General features: G+C 41.5%; 1 protein-coding gene and 1 long non-coding RNA gene across 2 annotated transcripts; one reads left to right on the plus strand and one right to left on the minus strand.

Annotated features, from left to right (window-relative positions):
• Positions 1–876: 876 nt before the first annotated feature.
• On the minus strand, positions 877–11,341 carry NEK2 (NIMA related kinase 2). Its single transcript, XM_039881141.1, has 8 exons — positions 11,142–11,341; positions 10,045–10,262; positions 9,512–9,752; positions 7,906–7,988; positions 7,102–7,228; positions 5,989–6,208; positions 4,283–4,408; positions 877–1,763 (listed from the first exon to the last, which is right to left on the minus strand). Exons 1-8 carry the CDS (start codon positions 11,235–11,237, stop codon positions 1,537–1,539), a joined length of 1,338 nt encoding a protein of 445 aa, XP_039737075.1. The 5' UTR covers positions 11,238–11,341; the 3' UTR covers positions 877–1,536.
• Positions 11,342–17,379: 6,038 nt separating this feature from the next.
• LOC120617749 (uncharacterized) lies at positions 17,380–19,391 on the plus strand. The gene is made up of 2 exons (XR_005657032.1): positions 17,380–17,721; positions 18,943–19,391. It is a non-coding gene; the product is annotated as an uncharacterized LOC120617749 (long non-coding RNA).
• The last annotated feature ends 323 nt before the right edge of the window (positions 19,392–19,714 follow it).

Here is a 19,714-nt window from a genome sequence, read left to right on the forward strand (position 1 = left end):
AATAAAATTCATGCTAATAATTAACATTTTTTTTTTTTACTTAACACACAATACCACAATAAACAGAGAGAACTTGGGAGACAGGACAAGGCTTTTCTATGTACCTTTAATGGTACGTATTCTCTGCTTTTTGAACAAGGAGCCCACGCTTTTATTTTGCACTGGGCCCTGCAAATTCTACTCAACATTTACAGCAAAGTGGCCATTAGGATTAACCTGTGGGTATACCATCAAGTCACGGTGGTCCGTTTTCTGATTGTTTGGATAATATCAGTTGTCTTTGATGAAAGGACATTACCAACTGAGTAGTAAACATATAATAAAATAACTAATAAGGAACTATTTCTTCCCATTCTTTATTAACCCTTCATAACTTGGTCTTGTTTCATTAAGCTAAAGGGATTAGCATCGCTAGGAAAACATGACATGAAAATTCTGATGGACACAAGGACTGCTAATTCACATTAAAAATCAGACATAAAAAATAATCCATCTAAACCAGTTTCCTCCAAGGGTGAGATATTCCAACGTGCTTTAGCTTAGATCAAGCGTGGCACTAGTGACATTTTGTTGTGGGGGCTGTCCTGTGCATCACAGGATGTTTAGCAGCATCACTGGCCTCTACTCACGAGATTTAATAGTACCCTTCCCCAAATCATTTCCATTTAAATGTCCCCAGACATTGCCAAATGTCCCCCGGGGGGCAAAATTGTCCCCAGTTAAGAATCACTGGCTTGGAAGGTTAATGAGGTGGGTAGTAACGTGTCATTACTGCTCTTGTGAGCATCAGATAGGCGTTCTCTTCCCTCCCCTCTGTCGCCTGAGTCATAAACACAGATCCCCTCCAATGAGATCAACTAATGTAAGAGACATAAATATAGGAAAACTAAAGAATTCTTTTATTTAGTGAGAAAGGAGTAAATGACAGCCAGCTTATATACAGTTAAATAGAATAAAAAAAAGAATATAGACATCACAGTGATGAATTTTCACAAAGGTGACAGATTTGTACTACAGAGCAATGGAATATTTATAAGCAATATTTATAAGCAATATATCATGGTATTAGTGGCTAGTTTGTATCCAATTAGGTTTTCTAAGCTCTAGAACATTTAAAACATTAGACTTTAAATTCTAAATCTAGACATGACAATTTTAAGTACACCACTCAGTCATTTAAAACTTCTAAGTGCTACTCCTGGGTAAATATTTTTTTTCCTAACATTATTTTTCTCCAACATTTAGAATGTAACATTTCATGTTCCATTAGTAATCACACATAGGATTAAAAGTCCAAGCAAAAAAGTGTCATTCTTTCTATAAAGTGTTCTTTAAAAAAGGGAGAAAAATGAAAGGTATGGACATTTTATACAACTACTGCTGAAGAACAGCGAAAGCAATTCCAAAATATCATGCTTGCTGTACAGAAAGGCATGGCTCACAGAACCAAGTATAGCAAGCTACAGCAGTTGAAGATCAATCTTTAAGGGGTTGGCAATATTAAATACCGTACACGGCTCTGAGTCTCTTGCCTGGCTAGCGCATGCCCAGAATCTGTCTGCTTTTCAGCTGGTAATTTTTTTCAATGTCTGACAGGGCCTGAGCGCGCAGCTGGGCAGCATGAAGCCTTTTTTTCAGGTCTTTGCACTTGGCTTTGGAGGTGAGCTGACTCTCAGAATTCTCACTCCTCATGATGTTCTCCTTACTCTCCCCACTGAAATGAACTTTCTTCTTAATTATTGAGGATGGAAGATCAAAAAGTTCTTTAGGAAGAAAGAAAAAGAAAAAGGGTTTTGAGTTATTGGAGCAGGAATTCAACTTCTCTGTGTTTATCATACTTATCAAAAATATTCACTCTTTCAGTACTTGTTTTAGTTTCTTTGGAATAGGAGGTCCTGAGGCCGGTGGAAATCGATCAGCCTTTTAATCCACCATGCTGAAAAAATAATCCTGGAGTGTGGCAAATATCAAAGAACATATGCTTGATTCTCTCAATGATCAACTTTTCTCTTAAGGTTAAATGCACTAGGGAGGATGGGCCACAATATAAAACTGCTGGAAATCAATGTCATTTATTTCTATTCTTGAAAACGAGTGCCATTCTACCTAGAACACATTACTTCCAGAAAAGTATGGGAGGAGCAGCTCTTTCTTATAGACAGCACCTAAAGCTTTGGTGAAATATTTAAGAATACTTACTTCAAAGCAGATTAATTGACCAAAAACTTATTTCAAAAGAACCTAAGCAAATTCAGGTAAATCAAGTAACAGTACAGTGAAAAAGGTGACTTGTGCTTTTTACATGAAAAAAAATTTATTTAAAGTGTTAATACTATTAGCTACCTACAGACTATTTAGAGGTTGGGCACCTGCAGGCTTGAATTCCAGAACCTTTTTTATTTTTCCTTTGTGTTCATTTAAAGGAACTATGTTCAAATATTTACTGGACTTATTGTATGGGCCATTGTGGACCAAACAAAGGCCTTATTCTCGTGGGAGGAGATACACCATAAACAAACAAACAAGTCATCTGAGAAATATTTGAGGGTATGTGCTGTAGGGGAAAATAATACTGAGAAAGGGAGACAGAAGGGCTGGGGGTAGTCACAGTGACGAGAGAGTCTTAATAAGGTGACTGAGCAGAGACCCGTTGAAAGAGGAAGTAAGAAACACCACTAAGAAGCCATGAAACTATATGGAGGAACAGGCTCCGGGCCAAAGAGACGCAAAGGCCCTGAGGTAGCAGTACGCTGCACAGAGAAATACAGCATTCCAACTGTCCCATGAAGTCCTGCCTCAGCATTGTGCCTGCTTCAAAGCACCCTTGATTGCTTCAGATTTACCTCCATTGTTTCGAACTTCTCCACCTTTATAACCACAAATACCTACATATTTATAAACAATGTAAATTGTAAATCTTACTAATGGGATAGTTTTCTAAGAAAGAAAAGTGTTTTGAAAAAGAATTAGTATTTCACAAAATAGACTAAGGAGAGCTTTAAATAAAAAAAGACACTGTTGCTCACAGTGAAGATCCTGACATTACTTAAGGCCCTATTGGGGATAATTCTCAGCCATCAATGGGTTTCAGGTATGACACTCACCCAGATAAATATTTTTCCTCACTCTATCACTGTAATCATGATTTAAGTCTACTTTGTCTTTATGGATGTCAGTGTGAAATCTAAGAAAAGCTGAAATAAATATTACAAAAATTCAGGAATGATAAATAGCAATACTGAAGAAAAAGAAGATATTTGAACGGAGATGAAGCCCAAGTTTTATATAATCTTTGTTTCATTTACTTCCATCACTGGTTTCATTGATTCTCATCACTTATCACTCTAAAGTTTCTGTAATAATCACACTAACAAAGTAGTTTTTTTGTCCTGTTTACAAAATGCTGGTCACTGAAGTGATTAAATTCTCTCTCAATTTATTCAAAATAGAAATGAGCCTTCACACATGCTGGTATGAGGAAGCTGTAAGAACTCTTAAGTTTCACTGGAAAACTCAAATACTCGATTTTGAAAACCAACAAAGAACTTTTAAAAATAATCTGCCATGAAATCAAGGGGAAAGACTGAACGCTTTGCATTTCCCATAAAGAGTAGATTAAATTAGATTGAGAGTTTCTGTGAAATGGAGGAAACCTGTTGGAGTTGATCCACCGGTACATACACTAACCACATGTTACTTAAGCAGAGCGCTTGGGACAATGTCCACCCTAGGAAGGGTGACTGTCTACGTATGAGACCTGTCTATATACACGCAGAGCATATGTAGATATGTAACAATCAAATTCTGACAAATACATGTTTCAATTTGAACAGATCTTAGCGAAGATCTAAAGTAATGGCCTACTCTACAGTTGGCTTATCACGCCTTGTAAGCCATACTTTTTATGAAGGATGTGGCATGTATTATTTGGGTATGTAACAACAGTAAATGCTAGGATTTTTTATTGAAAATGGAGAGAGATGTAGAATTCTGTTAATGTGCCCAGAGAAAAATCTAAAACAAACAGCATTATTTTTAAATGTCCTAATTAAAAAAAATAAACATCAAATACTAAACATGCAGTGTGATAAAGTAAACGAAACTGAAGACGAAACCATTATGACTTATTGCTTCAGACCTATGAATCCAGTAAGTAAATCATTGCTATAACAATTCTTATTTTCATTGAAATATAAACTGAAAGGACTACCAAAGCCCCTTGAAGGCAACCCTGGTGTCCACTTCTCGGCATCAGCTCTGTCTGCTGAGTTGATTCTCATACCTGGACCACTTGCCAGAGACAGGAACTTCTGCTCCTTCAGCAGGCTGTAATTCTTCAACAGACTTTCTGCTCTCACCAGTTTATCCTCTGCCAGTCTCTCGCGAACACAAAGCTCTCGTTCCTTCTCTTTAAAAAAGAAATGGAACGAGAAAAAAAGAAGTTAACAAGTGGCTTTGGGTATAAAACAACTCATATTTGGTAATCTTAACACTTCTCCTAGTCACTAAGACTAGCTTGCCACAGCAATGATTAGTCATGCTTTGCGAAAGGTTTCTTACCGTACAATCAGGTTAACCTGATTGTGCTAGTTTTTAATTCAGTGTTTTAGCGTGTTGTATGTTGTCTCAGGTTTTCTTATGGAGATTGGTTTACGCACAAGTACAAAGTTAGCTTCAGCCTGTGGTCGTTGTGTGGGAATAACTCATTTGGGCATGGGGGTGCGGATAAAAAATTAACGCCATCTCTGTTCTCCACTGAAAACAGGCAGCAGCTGTTCTGCAGGCGTCACCTGGCCTCACAGTGCAACCCGCCCCACCTTCTTCTGGGTCAATGACAGCACCCAACTAGAAGGGACAAAACCACAACCCAGTCAGGAGGTACCTCTTCAGGTCAGTAACAAAGGCTATTTATTTTTTCATGGCCCAGAATTCAGGAAGTTCAGATTTTAGTTGCTATACGAAATTACAAAACACTGGTAATCCCAGTGTTTTATTTTTTACAGAATTCTTTTGCCAGAAGAGTCAAAAAAACGGTTTCCAGGGAAGCATAGGTTGTATATCTACAGAAAGCCTAACAGTACCACACAATTATCATTAGAAAGTAGAACATTAATGAATGCATTGGACTCTTCATAAATACATTTAAATAGAAAAAAATTATAAACTCTGCATTGGACTTAAAGCTGCAGAAGCAAAATCAGGGAGCCACGAGGGTGGTAAGGAGACGGTCACAGCCCCATCTCTTGTCTTTCAATGTGAAAATGAGGAGCCTCGGACCTGTTGCTACCGTGCATAATTCTAAAACCTTTGGTAGCAGCTCTCATTTTGGTGGAGTAGAGATTTTCACCATCAAAAACTAGCACCTCATCAGAGTACTCACACACCTAGACCATCTTGTACCCACATTACTGAATTGCCTGAACATATCTAGTCCTACATACTGTAGGGATTTAGACTCGGACTGTGTTGGATCAGCCATAACAGAAGGTATAAGTAATGGTTTTTATTATGGGAGGCAGCAATTCTTTTACAATGTAAAAACTTTCGAGTATAAATGTATTAAGAAACAGAAAGGAAAAAGTAACAGTAAAGTATAAAGTCTACATTAAAGTATACATTAAAGTCTACAAAGTCTATAGTACAGTGTAATGTATACATAATGTTATATATATATACCATGTACTCTCTATGAGGTAGACCTTAAAGTCTATAAAGTCTTCAATAAAGCGTAATGGCTACTGTGGTAGGGCCCTCAAGGTTAGTGTCCATCAATATTGTGATAGCAATTGATCTTGGACAAAGAGTAAGCTCAACACGAAGGTGCCAAGAAGCTTGATTTACATGTCTTAATATGCATACTTTGGTTTCGCAAGTATCTGTAAGAATGTTCTGATAGAACATACACATGCAAAATACTCTGTTGACACAGATTTCACACATATCACGACAACCCTCCTGGAGCTCTCCTTCGCTCCACCCCCGACTTACGCTCCAGCCTTTCTTCTCTGGCTTTGAGGGCTCGCTCTCGCTCCTGTAACTGTATTTCCTTTAGTTTCAGCTCACTCAGTACAGGGCTGGAATCCTGCAACTTTTCTGGTTCTCCTAATCTCCGCCCCCTTCTCTCAGGATTTTTTCTTTGCTCTTCTGCAACCAAGTCAGCTATCAAAGGGTTCTCCAGAATGTCTTCAACAGAAGGTCGATGGTAATCCTGTCAGAAAAATATCAAGTGTTATAGTCAGATTTCATAGCAGAATATTCATCCTAAAAGGGAAGTTACATTAAAAGGGCATATATTTCCAAGGCATAAGCAAGGACTCTTTTATGGGCCTTAACCACCTGGAAAAATAAGTTCACTGGTGGCTTTAATACATGAGGTTCTGGGTCCACAAGGCAATGCAGATTTTCACTTATCTTTGCTCCTCCTTTAACTGAGAAGGCTCCACCCCTGTGCTGGTACTCGGTGGCACTGCTAGGGTCTGTTTAAGGGCAAGTACTGCCCTTGTATCTCTAAACTATGGCAAGCAGGATACTCCCTCATGGACCTTCAGTCATATTACTTTGCCTATATCCTTCTCTGTAATCCCACATGCCCTTAACTTTTACATCAGCCTGATTCCTAGAACAGCTCCCTCCCCATCCCATGGCCAGATTTTCTCCGCATAATCTCTGCATAATCTCTTTATTAGAGTTATTTCCCCTCTACTCTTTTTAGCTACCCCTCCCCCCACATACCCCTATCTCTGGTCTCTAATTTCTCATCTGGAGCTAAAGGCAGAGTAATAAAGTCTTATGTGGACCCTTCCTGTACCGCCTACCACTGTGAGGTAGACTAGGACAAGGGAGACTGAGGAGTTGGATCCTCTCTGCAGTCTTTGTCTTGTCAGCATGACAGAGAGTGGGAAGAGACAAAAAGCAGACGGTAGGCCAGTAAGGATAAGCAATTTGCCAAATTCACATGTTTTCACTTGTGTTAACAGAGTAGATCTAGCTAAGGAAATATATTTAGTGTTTCTTCAGTCTCATTGCTCTACTAGAGAGAATACGTACTTCGAAATTTAATTGAGAGATAGACACAGAGAGATAGAATCTTATAATCTTTACCTTCAAATTTAACATTCTTGTAATAATGTCATTCAATTCATCAGAGTAACGGTATGGAATTCGCCTGAATTTGCCTTCTCGGATCTTCCCAGCCAATTCTTTCTGGTTGAAAGCTGTAAATGGAGGCCTGGAGAAAAATAAATAATGTAAAAATGAAAATAGAGTAAAAACCAAATCAAGAGCATAGTTTAAGCTCCAGTTGGTACTTATGTTTCCACTTCTGGGATCTTCTCCTACAGGTGTGTTTCCCAGCCTTGGCACTAATGACAGTTGGGGTCATATAATTCTTTGTTACGGGAGCTGTCCTGTGCATCACAGTATGCTCTGCAGCATTGCTGGCCTCTGTCCACTAGATGCCAGTAGCTTCCCTAGTTGTGGCGAACAAAAATGTCACCCCATGGAGCAAAACTGTTACCCTCCCCTCTCCACACTGAGAACCACTGCTCCACAGACTAGCTTAGAAGGAAGAAAAAGAAAATCTCCAAATCTCCAGACCTCTCCCCTAGATCTTTGTTTAAACATTTCTTGCATAGGCCTGACCTATTTGCTCTCCTCTGGAGCTAAGCACCAGTCTAACAAGAAAGTATCTAACTAGGTTAGAAGCTTGAACAAGTGAAGATCCAGTCTTAGGGGTTATATTATTATTTTTGTAAATAATTTTTTTAACCTGTCCATCTGCCTTAATTTTAGCCAAGGTATGATTCTTTCAGACTTGCGTGGATGGTTAAGCAGTTGAACCCAGTGAAAAGTGACAAACTTCTCTGGGTATAAATCTCACTAGGAATCTGTCTTTACCATACTTACATTAATGCACACAATTCGTACAGCAAACAACCTAGTGACCAGATATCCGATTTCTCATTGTAGGACATGCGACTCATTTGTTCCTTCAGGGGAAAAAAAGGGTAAGAAAGTAGGAAGAGTTACAAGTTTATTTTGTTTTAAAACTTATAAAATTACCCCTAAGACAAAAATAGAAACTTAAAGTTTGATAATATTTGCTCAAGGAAAAAAAAGGAAAAAAATTATATTATTACTATTTTATACCTACAATAAAAATTTCAAAATACAAAAGGCTGATTTAGCTTATGTCAGATCTTGTATCATAATAACCAAAGATGGTACTTTATACTTCATCTGCAAATTTCTAATGGAAAAAAAGGCAACGACCTTATCCTAATATACTTTGTCATATAGAACTCGTTCATTTATTTTTCCTTCACAAATATTTATCGTTATTATAGACGAGGTGCTGACAATTCAAAGGTGAACAAGAGAGGCCTTTACCTTCACGACATTCATAATCTAGAAACTCCATTTTAAAAGAACCAGAGGAAATTTAAGAATAATCAATACATATATCTAGCTTACATTTAAATGGATATAGACGTAAATGGCTAATTGAATTATTTATATAGTTTCCCTTAGCCCACTCTATAAACCACAGAAGTGACTAAGATCCTCATTTCCTATTTAAATTGTTTGCCTTTCTTCCACACATGCAGTAACAAGTCTACTACAGCTCTTATTCTCAACAGAGGGCACAGAGGCAAATACCAAAATCTTCAGGAGGTCTCTTAGTGTTTTAAAGTCCAACAGGTGTGTCTGATACCATTTCCTGACAATCAATTCCCTAGAGAATGCTGAAGTGATCTAATTACAAAAGTAGGAGGGAAAAGCAACAAAAGAACTGTGCAGGTTTCAAATTTTCCAAGGACCACTTCTGCATAATTTTCCTTTATGTTAAAGGCTTTCTGTTTGGAATTTGATCCAGTGAGAAAATGACTCTGGTAGTCTAATCTTAGCAAAAAACAAAATCATTAGTTTACAGTTTTATGCTGTAGTCAGACTGGTTAAATAATTAAAAATGATTTAGAAAATCCTGGAAATGTTTGTGAACTGCCAAAAAAATTAATCTCTCTCCATCTTTGTCTGCTCAGATTTCATATACAACCCATTGGTGCTATCACCTATTGATTCCAGCTTTTCAAAAGCCATCAGGCAATATCTAGAGAGCCATAAGTGGCTGACCCAACAATTTCATTTTGAGAGCTACAGGCCAAGGAAATAACCAAAAAAGGAAGAATAATTCCTATGCATAGCAGTGCTCCTTAGAATTGTGATAAATTTTGGAAACAAAATATCTAGCAATAGAGGAAATACATAAGTAGGTAGACTCTGCAGCCCCCTTGAAGGAAATGGTAACAAAAAAAAGAACACAAAAAATTAACACTGTGAAAATATATTATCTGAAATTAGTAAGCCCCCTGAGCCCTGAATCTCCATGCACAAGAATTATCTAGAGAGTCTATTAAAATTACTAAACACACAAATAAAAAACTCACTTTCCCTATATTTGAATGCTTACAATTAAGAGGTTTAAAAAGTATCTAAATTCTGAAATACTTACAGGAGACATGTAATAAGGTGTGCCAACAAATGTTTTTGCAAAACTCGTATCATGGTTTAATATTCTAGCTAGCCCAAAGTCTCCAAGCTTAACGTTTTGCTTGCCATCCAGGAAAACATTGGCTGGTTTCAGATCCCGATGTAGCACAGTGTGACCGCCATCACTTCGTCTGTGACATTCCTTTAGGGCCAAAGTCAATTGAGTCATCACTCGAAGAACAAACTCTTCGTCTAAGTATTGTCTGAAAGCAAAGCAGTTATACAGCATATAACTTCTGAATAAAACTTTTATAAAGATGAGATTAATGTGAATTATCTAGTTTTCAAAGTGTACAATAGAGAAATAAGTATCATATTTTGTTATGAAATATGGGTGTTGATTCCCAGGAATTTCCTCAAGTACTGTGGACCCACCAAATACAAAAACACTCCTCTACATACATGTCTAAGTACTTTATGTCTGATCCTAAAACAAGATGCTTAACAGAAACAAAACCAGGCCCATTTTCAGCTTACATTTCAAGATTAACTTACCTTTCCTTGGTTCCCTTTGTAATTACACTGGCCAGGTCCCCTCCTTCACAATATTCCATTACAATGTACAGCGTTGTGTTGGTTCGGTCAATAATTCGATCATAGTAACGGACAATGTTTGGATGTTTCAGTTCACGAAGCAAATTCACTTCAGAAACAAGCATTTGTTTTTCAGCTTCTGTCATGGAGCCATAGTCGAGTTCTTTCCAAACTAATATCTGTAATAAGAATTTCCCAGAGTAAGAATGAACTCATTATACTCAAAAACAAAGAGTAAATGTTCCAAAATTTAAAAAATACTTCCCTATTAAATAGATCCTACAGTCATCATCTACTTGAGTTCGATAATCTTTAGGACCCCTGAGTTTATTTCCATCCTCTCACTGTTAAGCAGTAAATAATATAATGGGAGGGAGGGCGATGAGGCATATTAGGCCTCTCCCAACCCCTTACCCTCACTTGTTTCGTGGGAGGTTGGCAAAATGTACTTTGCTCAAAGGTAGGGCAGAGACAGTCAAAGTCCCTGACCATTCTAACCAGCCTAGTTTTCCCAAGGTGAGTGAGACCTGAGTATAGATCCCTCCATCAGCAGCCAGGCGGTTTCCTCTCTGTTGTTTCTTTCTGTATCAGGTCAACCTACACACATAGGAATATAGGAAAAATGGATCCAAAACGCCGAATAATAGGTATTTTAAATGAGCTCTGACTGCAAGACAGAAAGTTCCCGGTTCTGGTGGTCCTGTTCCTTTCTCCTGTCCCACAGCTCTACTCTTCATTAAAAATAGCTCAGGAGTCAGTTACCTGTCCCCACTGGAAGGCCCTTAGCAAGTCAAAGCAAGAAAAAAAGAAGGAAATGGAAGAGAAGGGGAAAATAAAAGAAAACATATGTATGTGTATATATATTATATATATTTTTTCGAATATATATGTCAAAAGAAGCAGTCTCCCATCCCATCTGGGGGAGATGACTGACTCTTCCGGGCACCCAGCCTTGGAGACCCACAATCCCAGGCCTCTCGCTTTGGCGGCGGAAGGCGCTCGCCACCGGCTGTCGATAACGTAGCAGGGGCGGGGGCAGGGAAGGGGCCCGCGCTCACCTTGCCGTCGCCCTTCCTCCGGATCTTCTGGCAGCGACCGTAGGAGCCCGTGCCAATGGTGTGCAGCACTTCGTAGTCCTCCGCCCGGGTCGGCATGGCGGGGCCACCGCAGGACCCCAGCAGATCAGGCCGCAGCCGTGAAGTTACAGCCAGCGAGTCCGAGGTCCAGCCCCGTTTAACCGTCGCGGGCCCTGGCCTCGCAGTCTATTGGCCCACAGTGAAGAGGCTTTGCCTCTCTGATTGGCTAAGAAGAACACAACCCCCTAGGCATCGTGGGAAGGCGTATCCCTAGGCAACCTCCTCGGCGTCGGGATCGGCGTCCTCTTTCTTCCTCTGGGGAGAAAGGGGCGGAGCTAAATGATCAGGTGGGTGGGGGATAGAAAGCGGCCCCAAGCGGATTTCCGCAACTATGTCCCTCTGGTTTAAGTCGCCAAAGTAACCGAAGTCCAGAGACCTCTCCTCAGACTTCTTTGCACACTCCCTTAACCAACTGCTTTCTGACCTTTGCACTCTAATCTCTCGGGTTCCTGTACTCTGCAGGTGCCCTCTCCTCTCAGGTTCCGGTACCCTGAGCCTTGGCGGGGTCATGTTGAAGATTTAGGGAGAGCTAAGTACAGAGTTTAAAAGTACGCCCCTCGCTGAAATGCTGACTACAATGCGGGACTGTGCCAAGCAATTTACATTGTCTCACATATTGCTCAACACAATCCTATCAAGCAGAGTTTAGTATAATGAGAAAACGGAAGCACAGAAAGTTTATTTGCTTTAGTTTCAACAGCCAGGAAGAGACGAATCAATACAAAAACCGTGGATATTCATAGTAACGATTTAAAGGTTACACATGATTTTGTGCAGGGTGCAGTCATCATAGACTATATTTTTGAATACCGAATTTAGAGTCTTGTTCAGCATGCAGAGGATGTGTACAAACCCTCAGGGTAGAATATGGAAGTCCTGATGTTTTAGAATACCAGAAGAATATGGTGGCTCTAAGGCAGACAGGTTTATCTTTAAGACACCTACAAACAACAACAACAGTCTACCAAATAGGTTATGTAGGGTGCTGAACGCATAATTAATTGACAACACTTCGTTGAATGTAGCCTCTTCTGGGCACCCACAGAAACTAACGTTTTCAGCTCACCCAGCCATATGGAACAGTCCAATTTTTACCTGGGAAAGGGGGCCTGGAGACCTCCATCCAAGGATGGGTGCATTACCAGAAGCCTAATCATTTGGCAATGCTCAAATAGGTCAATTTTCTTTAAATATCTGTTCAGAATGGGATTGAAAATAACTTGACTCTCTATTAATAAAAATTACAAACCTCTTTATGTTAAAAATAAGAAATTTATTATATGCAGTGAATATAACATAATTAGAAATGCCAACCAAGAGAATTTTTAAAGTAACATTCAAGGGCACTGTCTTACCTCAAGGGAATGAGACCAATTTAGGTTTCAAAAGTTATGTAAGAAGCTACAAGTGGCTGGTTTAATTGGCACTATATTTTTTTATTTTAGTACCTCTTAAAGACTGACATTCGTGGAGCTCTTTGGCTGGCCTGCTCCAAATCCAGTCCCGAACCTTCTCTCTGGCCACTCTTCTGCTCTCACCCTTTGCCCTAATTCCCCAAACCTGGCACACCTTCTCAGCCCTGCCCCCACCACATTTGCACCTGTTATTCCATTTGTTTGGAATACTATCCACCTGACTCCCTTATCCACTGCCCCACTCAATGTGTCATATCTGCCTAGAGGACACAACTTATCTTTTAAGATTCAATGTCAACTTTCTCTCCTGTGCTCTGCGAAGCATCTTTTAGCATACCAGAACAAGCTTGCTCCATCTACAGTGTTCACAGACCACTTGGTACAAAAATAAACCCTTAATTTGTTATTTATCATGATTTGTTTACATAGGTCTCACAGTAGCTCTTCATAGCCAGTATAAGTCCTATAATAAAGGAGTCATGCAATAAATCTTCGTTAAATGAAATTAGAAAGCAGTGTATTAATCCTGCAAGGATTTGGAGGAGCCCTCAAGCATTCATGTTTCAAACGTTCCCAGCCCTGTGGCAGAGACTAATACTGCGGAAAGAGCTATACCAGCAGTATAGAGAGTGGTTCCAAGGCTCATAAGTTCCTTCAACAGATGTTTATTGAGCACTTACTATATCGCAGGTATAATGATAGGTGTTGATATGCTGGGGGTTCATTTAAAAAGAGATAGTTGAGCCATGATGACAATAATAAAGAAAAGAGTGACATACGCATAGCATGACAAACCCTAGTGACTGACTGGCTAGAGTTAGCCTGTATCACTGGGTGAGAGTGAGGAGCAGGACAGCCCAGCAGAGACCACTAGACACCAGAGTAGAAAGAGATATTGGTGGCTGAGGAGAACGTAGGGGTCAATCAGGAATACTTTTACAGGAAACACCCCTTCCCCCTCCACTTACTCCCTCCATCCTCCATATTCCTCTCATTTTTTTAAGATTCAGCTCACATCCAGTTTTTACCCTGAAATTTCTTCTGACTGCCTTCAACACACCGTGATCTCCTAAGAGAACAATTAACCGTGTTCTTTACTGACTTAGAATGTGCCACATACCAATCTATATAACCAGCTCTCCTGTATCTAGCTTATCTGACCTATTAAATCAAAAACTCACCCTATACATAATGTCACAGAGAAATCCAGCCTTTACAAATTGTGGCGAGAGTTAAGAAAACAAAGAACAGAGACAGAAACTGAGAAGTTCACATTTAAACAGAACTAAGGGATGAGCAGTTCTGTGAAGATGGGGCCAAGGCTTGAATTTCTCCATAACCATGCTCTCACACTCAGGGTCTAATTCACTGTCTTCACAATTGTCCTGCTAAATGTGCTCATGTTGTCAGTTTTAAATTTGGTGAAATCTCAAATAAAGAGATTATTTGCACTATGTCTATGCTTTCTGTCTACAAGTGCTCTCTAGCTGTTCCCAGAGACGCCAACTAATTTTTAAAAGAAGCTACTTGAAAGACTAGTTGGCATCTCAGACTTAGCACGTTCAAAATCAAGCTCTTGATCTTTGCCCAAAATTTGTTCTACTGTCTTTTTCGTCTTAAATAACTAATGCTTGTGGTTTTGTTATTGTTTGTTTTGTTCACTGTCGTATCTCCAGCACCTAAATGGTGCCCAGAATGTAGAAGACACTCAATTAGCATTTGTACAATGAATGAAGAAATGATTGAAAGAATGAACAAACGAAGCCGTACCTCATTGCTCTCAGCTTCCTTGTTTATGTTACATTAAAAACCCACTGGATGGCTGTAAATAACTTCATAATAAATAAGGAGTAGCTACATCTGCACCAGTCCACTGTGGAGGCCTGTCCTAAAAGGAAAATTTGAAATTGTCATATCAAGTATTTCAAATCTCAGACAAGACATTTTGTGTCTTGGAGCAATTTAAAGTCAGAGATTATGGAAGTTCTTTAAGTGCTTAATAAAGATTTCTAGAAAGAAAAAAGGAGGGATTCTTTGTTTATAGCATTCAGATGCTAAAAGATATTTAAAAAAGGTTCATGACATAGTACGTGCTCAATAAATAAACATATTCTAGAAGAAATAATGAGGCGTAATGGAGGCTGGCCCTAATAGCAACACACCACTTGATATAAACAGGACGAGATGCAAACTAAGAGAGAGCTTTGGATTTAATGACAGGCAGCTGACGGGAGAATATGATGAGAAGAAATTTATTTGTGAAACCAAATAGTGTTTAGTTCTGACCTCCACCTCATTTTAAAGGGGATAGTGTCACACTCTCACCCAAGAGTACAAGTTAAGGGAAGGCTGACTTCTGTTCAATACAAGGATGCACTTTCAGACAAAGAGAGCTATTGACAAATTTTACGTGGTTTCTCATGAAATTTGTAAATTCGGGATATTTGTTATCTCTAAGAATATCGATGATACAACTTGGTTAAGAAGAACGTTAAAAGTAATCATGGCTGCTGAACCTATACTGTGTTTCTAAGGAATTATAGGAGATTTTAGAGAACGGTCCCAATTTTCCCTTGCGAACAGCACTGAAATTATAGGGTTGGGTATGAGGTCTAGAAAACCCAGGTTTGTTTAGCTCTGTTTTGATGAGATATGACCTGGGGAATCCACTCAACCTCTCTGGGCCCTGTAAAATGAGACTGTTAACCTAGATGACCTTAAAGGACCATTTTAGCTTTATGTGTTATGATTCTATCCCGTCTTCCTGAAAATCCACAGGAATTGCTGTCAGAGCCAGAACATGACTTTGTATAGCTCTCAGTTTGACTCCAGGTGACAGTTTTTATCAAGTAGTTATGTATGCTTTAGGTTTCTCAACATCCTTTCTCTTCATTCTTTACTTTTAACAGCAACATTTATTGAGTGACAGACTTAGTGATAGCTGCTGGAGATAGAAAGATGAAAGTTTAGCCCTTGACCTCAAAGAGGTCTCCCTGGAAAGGTGAGGTAGGTGTAGACCAGCTCTCCCTATGCCGTGTGGCCATCACTCTGGAAGAACTTTGTCCACATGTTAGGGAAACCCAGAGGGAGGAACCAGGCTCTGATAAGAATGGCAGGGAGTGCAGGTCAGGATAAATGTTCCTCGTGCCATTTAAACTCCATCTAAAGGATGAGCTGGACAAAAGGAGCTGTGGGTAAAAGCATGGAAGCATGCAGGAGCCTACAGTTTGGTGGACCAAAGGTTGCATGTGGTTACCTTGTGAAACAAGTGGTTAGCCAGGTGAACAGGATGACTGAGAATCTAGGCAATCTTCTGAAGGTGATGGAGCCCCAGTGGAAGCTTAGAGCAGAACATTACCAGACTGTGCTGTAGAAGATCACTGGTAAGTGTAGAGAATGAACGTTGGAAGGCAGGAATACAGTGCTGGAGGTTATGGTAGCACCCCAGGGGGGAGCTATATGCCACCCCCTCAAGGGAATGATGGTGGGAATGAAGAAGAGGAAGAGAATTCGGAACTGTTTGGGAGGTGGATTAGGTGATGAGATGCAGTGACCATCAGTATATAGGGGAATTTGGGAGGACAACTCCTGGCTTGAATGACCAGAGAGATGGTGATGTCCTTCACTGCAGGAGGGAATGCTGGAGGAGGAGCAGGTTGGGGTGGGGGATACATTGCTCATGTAGAGCCCAAAGGCCTATGGGGGAGCTGACCAATGAGCAACTGGAAGCATGGTCTCAACAGAACAGTCCGGGCTGGAGACAGAGAGCTGAGAGTAAGTGGTGACGGAAGCCAGGTGTGGAGATAAATATGCCCCAAGAGTGGCAGAGTGAGAAGGGGGGTAGGAGCCTGGAGGTTATACTGGGCAGGTGGAGGAAGAAAAGTCAGCAAAGACCAAGGAAAGTGACCAACGAGTAGGCAGCAATATGGGAACCATTTGTTAACCCAGATCCCAGGAGAGGAGATGGTTTTAAGAACGTGGGAGTGTCTACGGCCATGCCACCCCTAACAAGCCCAATTCTGTCTGATCTCAGAAGCTAAGCAGGGTTGGGCCTGGTTAGCACTTGGATGGGAGACTACCTAGGAAGACTAGGTACTGTAGGCGTAAAAACTAAAAAATAAGAGATTGTAAGCTGACGAAGTCCTTGCAATCTGTGAGGTCAACCAAGGGTTGCCTCGCCTAAAAAAAAAAAACAAAGAACAAAACATGGGAGTGATTCACAGTGCCAGGTGTTGCAGACAGAGCAAAGAAGGCAAGGGCAGAAATGAGAACTGGGTTTGGTCACTTGGAGAGTGAGAGTCTAGGTGACCCACCTAACAGCATTTTCAAGTCAAGTGAAGCAGAAGCCAGTCTGCAGGGATTGTAGTGAGACCAGATGGTGAGGGAGGGCAGACTCTGTGTGTGTGTGTGTGTGTGTGTGTGTGTGTGTGTGTTGGCATACGTGTTGTAACTTGGGGATGGCGGGGAGGGCAGTCCTGGGCAGCCCTCCAGGGTGGCTACGGGCCCTGCGTTTCTGCCTGTTTGCCCCTTAGTTCTGTGCCCCAGGAGGATGGGTGGCCTGGCCTGGAGGCCTTCCCGCCCTTGTTGTCACCACTCATGACAAAAGCCTGCAGCTGATTTCACATCACACACTCATGACGTGTCACTCGGTAGGAGTGAGAAGGTCGTGACCACGTGACCTTAATGTAATCCAGAGAGACCTTGGGAGAAGCCGCATTGGCCCACGCCTGCTTAGTGAGGACAGCTCGGAAGAAGTCAGAGGAGGAACTTCTGTTCTTACTTTTGGGGGACAGAAAAGCCTGAGGCACCAGCACAGGCCTGTTCCACAGCCAAGGCGCGTCAGGAGCTCCCAGGTGCCTCCCAGCAGCAACCAACGTGAGCCTGAATTCAGTCCAGAAGGAAGAGCCCCACACTTTTTTTTTTTTAATCTTTAACTGACAAAGCCCAGCAGCAGAGTAATCTCAGGGCTGCTGCCTGTGACAGGGAGGACGTCCCAGGGCAGAGACAGAAAGGAAATCGTACGGCGTGATCAGCTTCCTCCAGTTCTCAGCAAGGCAACTAATCACTGAGCTCAGGCCAGGTACTGGGTAAGCAACATCTTGCTCCACCTCATGACTGCCCTTGGGGAATTTTCAAATGAGATACTTGAGACACAAGATATTAAATGATTGACTCAGGGTGGCGAGTGCCAGAGACAAAGCAAAGGTTGGGTGGGGCCCCCATAGGATCCAGGGTCTTGGCAGCTAGTATGTGTGGCTTGCCTAGTTTCATTTAAGGTAGAGGGGATTTTTAAAAATCAAGAGCAACAACTCAAGTCTAGTTGAGGTTCTGCTCTAACAGCCATGCTATGAGGCTGGGCATCTGCCTGCTGACCAGACTTCACCACCCTTGCTGGACCCCAGAGAGCTCACTTATTGTAACAGTGTGACATGGCAAGTCCATGTGGTGGCAGCAGAGCTCTGAGCTCCCGCTCCTAAATCACAGGAAACAGGCTGACACCCTCCGTGCTCATACAAACTGGATAAGACCATGAGCACTTAGCCCCCGAGTCCCAGGCGCCTGCCCCGAAGCGTGGGAGATAAAGCCTACCTCACAGGCTTTCACCGCAGGTTGAATGAAACCATGTACGTAGTGTCCAACCTGCTGGAGATGCCCCAGACATGGTACCTTTTACGGTTTTTAGTATAATTCTCTCACGGGTGGGGCCACAGAGAGAAACACAACACCCTACACTTGCTGCTGACTGCTGAGACTCCCCGAGGGGCACTTCACACCGCCTGGCCGCTCTGGCCAGCATTTCTGAGGGCGAACACCCCCACACTTGCCTGGTTCCTTCACCTGGCTTCTGCTTCATCTGCCCCCATGTGGCATCCTGTCCTCAGAGGGTTCTCAAACCTGCGTTCAAGGGTATTCAAGGGCATAGCTCTCAAGACAAGACAAGGGGAGCTAGGCCAAGGCACAGCTATTTTCAGTGTGGTTTTAAATTCACTTCCCCATTGATGAGCAGATGCTAACAGTTCCCAAGTGCCTACTTCCCCCTTCTTGTGATGCTCTAGTCTCCCTTTCCTCCTCCCCTCCCCCTCCTCCTCTTCTTCTCTCTCTCTCCACATCTGTCTCCTCTGTCTCTTCCCCTCCCCAGTTACCCATCCAGGGCAGAGAGGCAGCTGAAAGGAGCTGAGAACAGGAGAGACCCTAGTCCATGGCCCTGCAGACACAATTCTCTCCTTGCAGCCTCAGGTTCCAGAACTGGCCTCACTCTGACCTGAGACACGATGCAGAGACCTCACTCTTCCTCTCTTCTCTTTCAGGAAACATCTGGAAACTCCTCTGGGGAGACCTGCCACAAGACCTCTAATGAATTTCAGACTCCTGCATATTCTTCCGAAGATTTTTGTTTGTTGGATTTTATGAGAAATAACATATATATCTTTCTCCCAAATACATAACTTGAACCAAAAGCGCGACGTTCTTAGTTAAATCCTTGCTTTTATAGAATCCAACACATGAAATCAGAATTCGCCCCAGAATTTTGGGGGGGGGGAATTACAGATGCTCCTCAACTTATGTTGGGGTTATGTCCCAATAAACCCATTGTAAGTTGAAAATATCGTAAGACGAAAATACACCTAACCTACTAAACTGCATAGCTTAGCCTAGCCTACCTTAAACAGGCTTGGAACGTTCCGTTAGCCCACGGTTGGGCAAAACCATCTACGCAAACCCTATTGTATAATAAAAGGTTGAATATCTCGTGTAATTTAGTATGCATATCACTTTCATGCCATTGTAAAATCGAAAAATCTTAAGTCAGGAACCATTTGCGTTTTTGACACAAACCACTCATCCTTTTCTAAAAGTATTTGCTACCTATTATTTTAGACACCAGTCTTCCAGAGTGCTCGTAAAACATGGTTTGAACGGAAAGCTATTCTTCGCACTTATTTTTCTGGAGCAATGTTGTGGTGTGCAGAGAGAAGACCTAATCTGAGGAGGTTTGGTGACTGTCAGACACACACTGCCCTCCGCCCCGAGCGGCAGCGCAGGGCTGTCCTGGAGCGTCTGGCGAGCTGACCCACAGCT

This window comes from Pteropus medius, unplaced genomic scaffold, assembly GCF_902729225.1.
Source record: "Pteropus medius unplaced genomic scaffold, Ma_sr-lr_union100, whole genome shotgun sequence".
Taxonomy (NCBI): domain Eukaryota; kingdom Metazoa; phylum Chordata; class Mammalia; order Chiroptera; family Pteropodidae; genus Pteropus; species Pteropus medius.

What these genes read in the sequence shown, in the direction of transcription:
- NEK2 (XM_039881141.1), bottom strand. Translation starts at nt 11,237, where the DNA reads ATGCCGACCCGGGCGGAGGACTACGAAGTGCTGCACACCATTGGCACG. An exon ending in ACAAAGGGAACCAAGGAAAG is followed by an intron (nt 9,753 to 10,044) that starts GTAAGTTAATCT and finishes CTTTGCTTTCAG; the next exon opens with ACAATACTTAGACGAAGAGT. An exon ending in CACCTTATTACATGTCTCCT is followed by an intron (nt 7,989 to 9,511) that starts GTAAGTATTTCA and finishes TTTCCCCTGAAG; the next exon opens with GAACAAATGAGTCGCATGTC.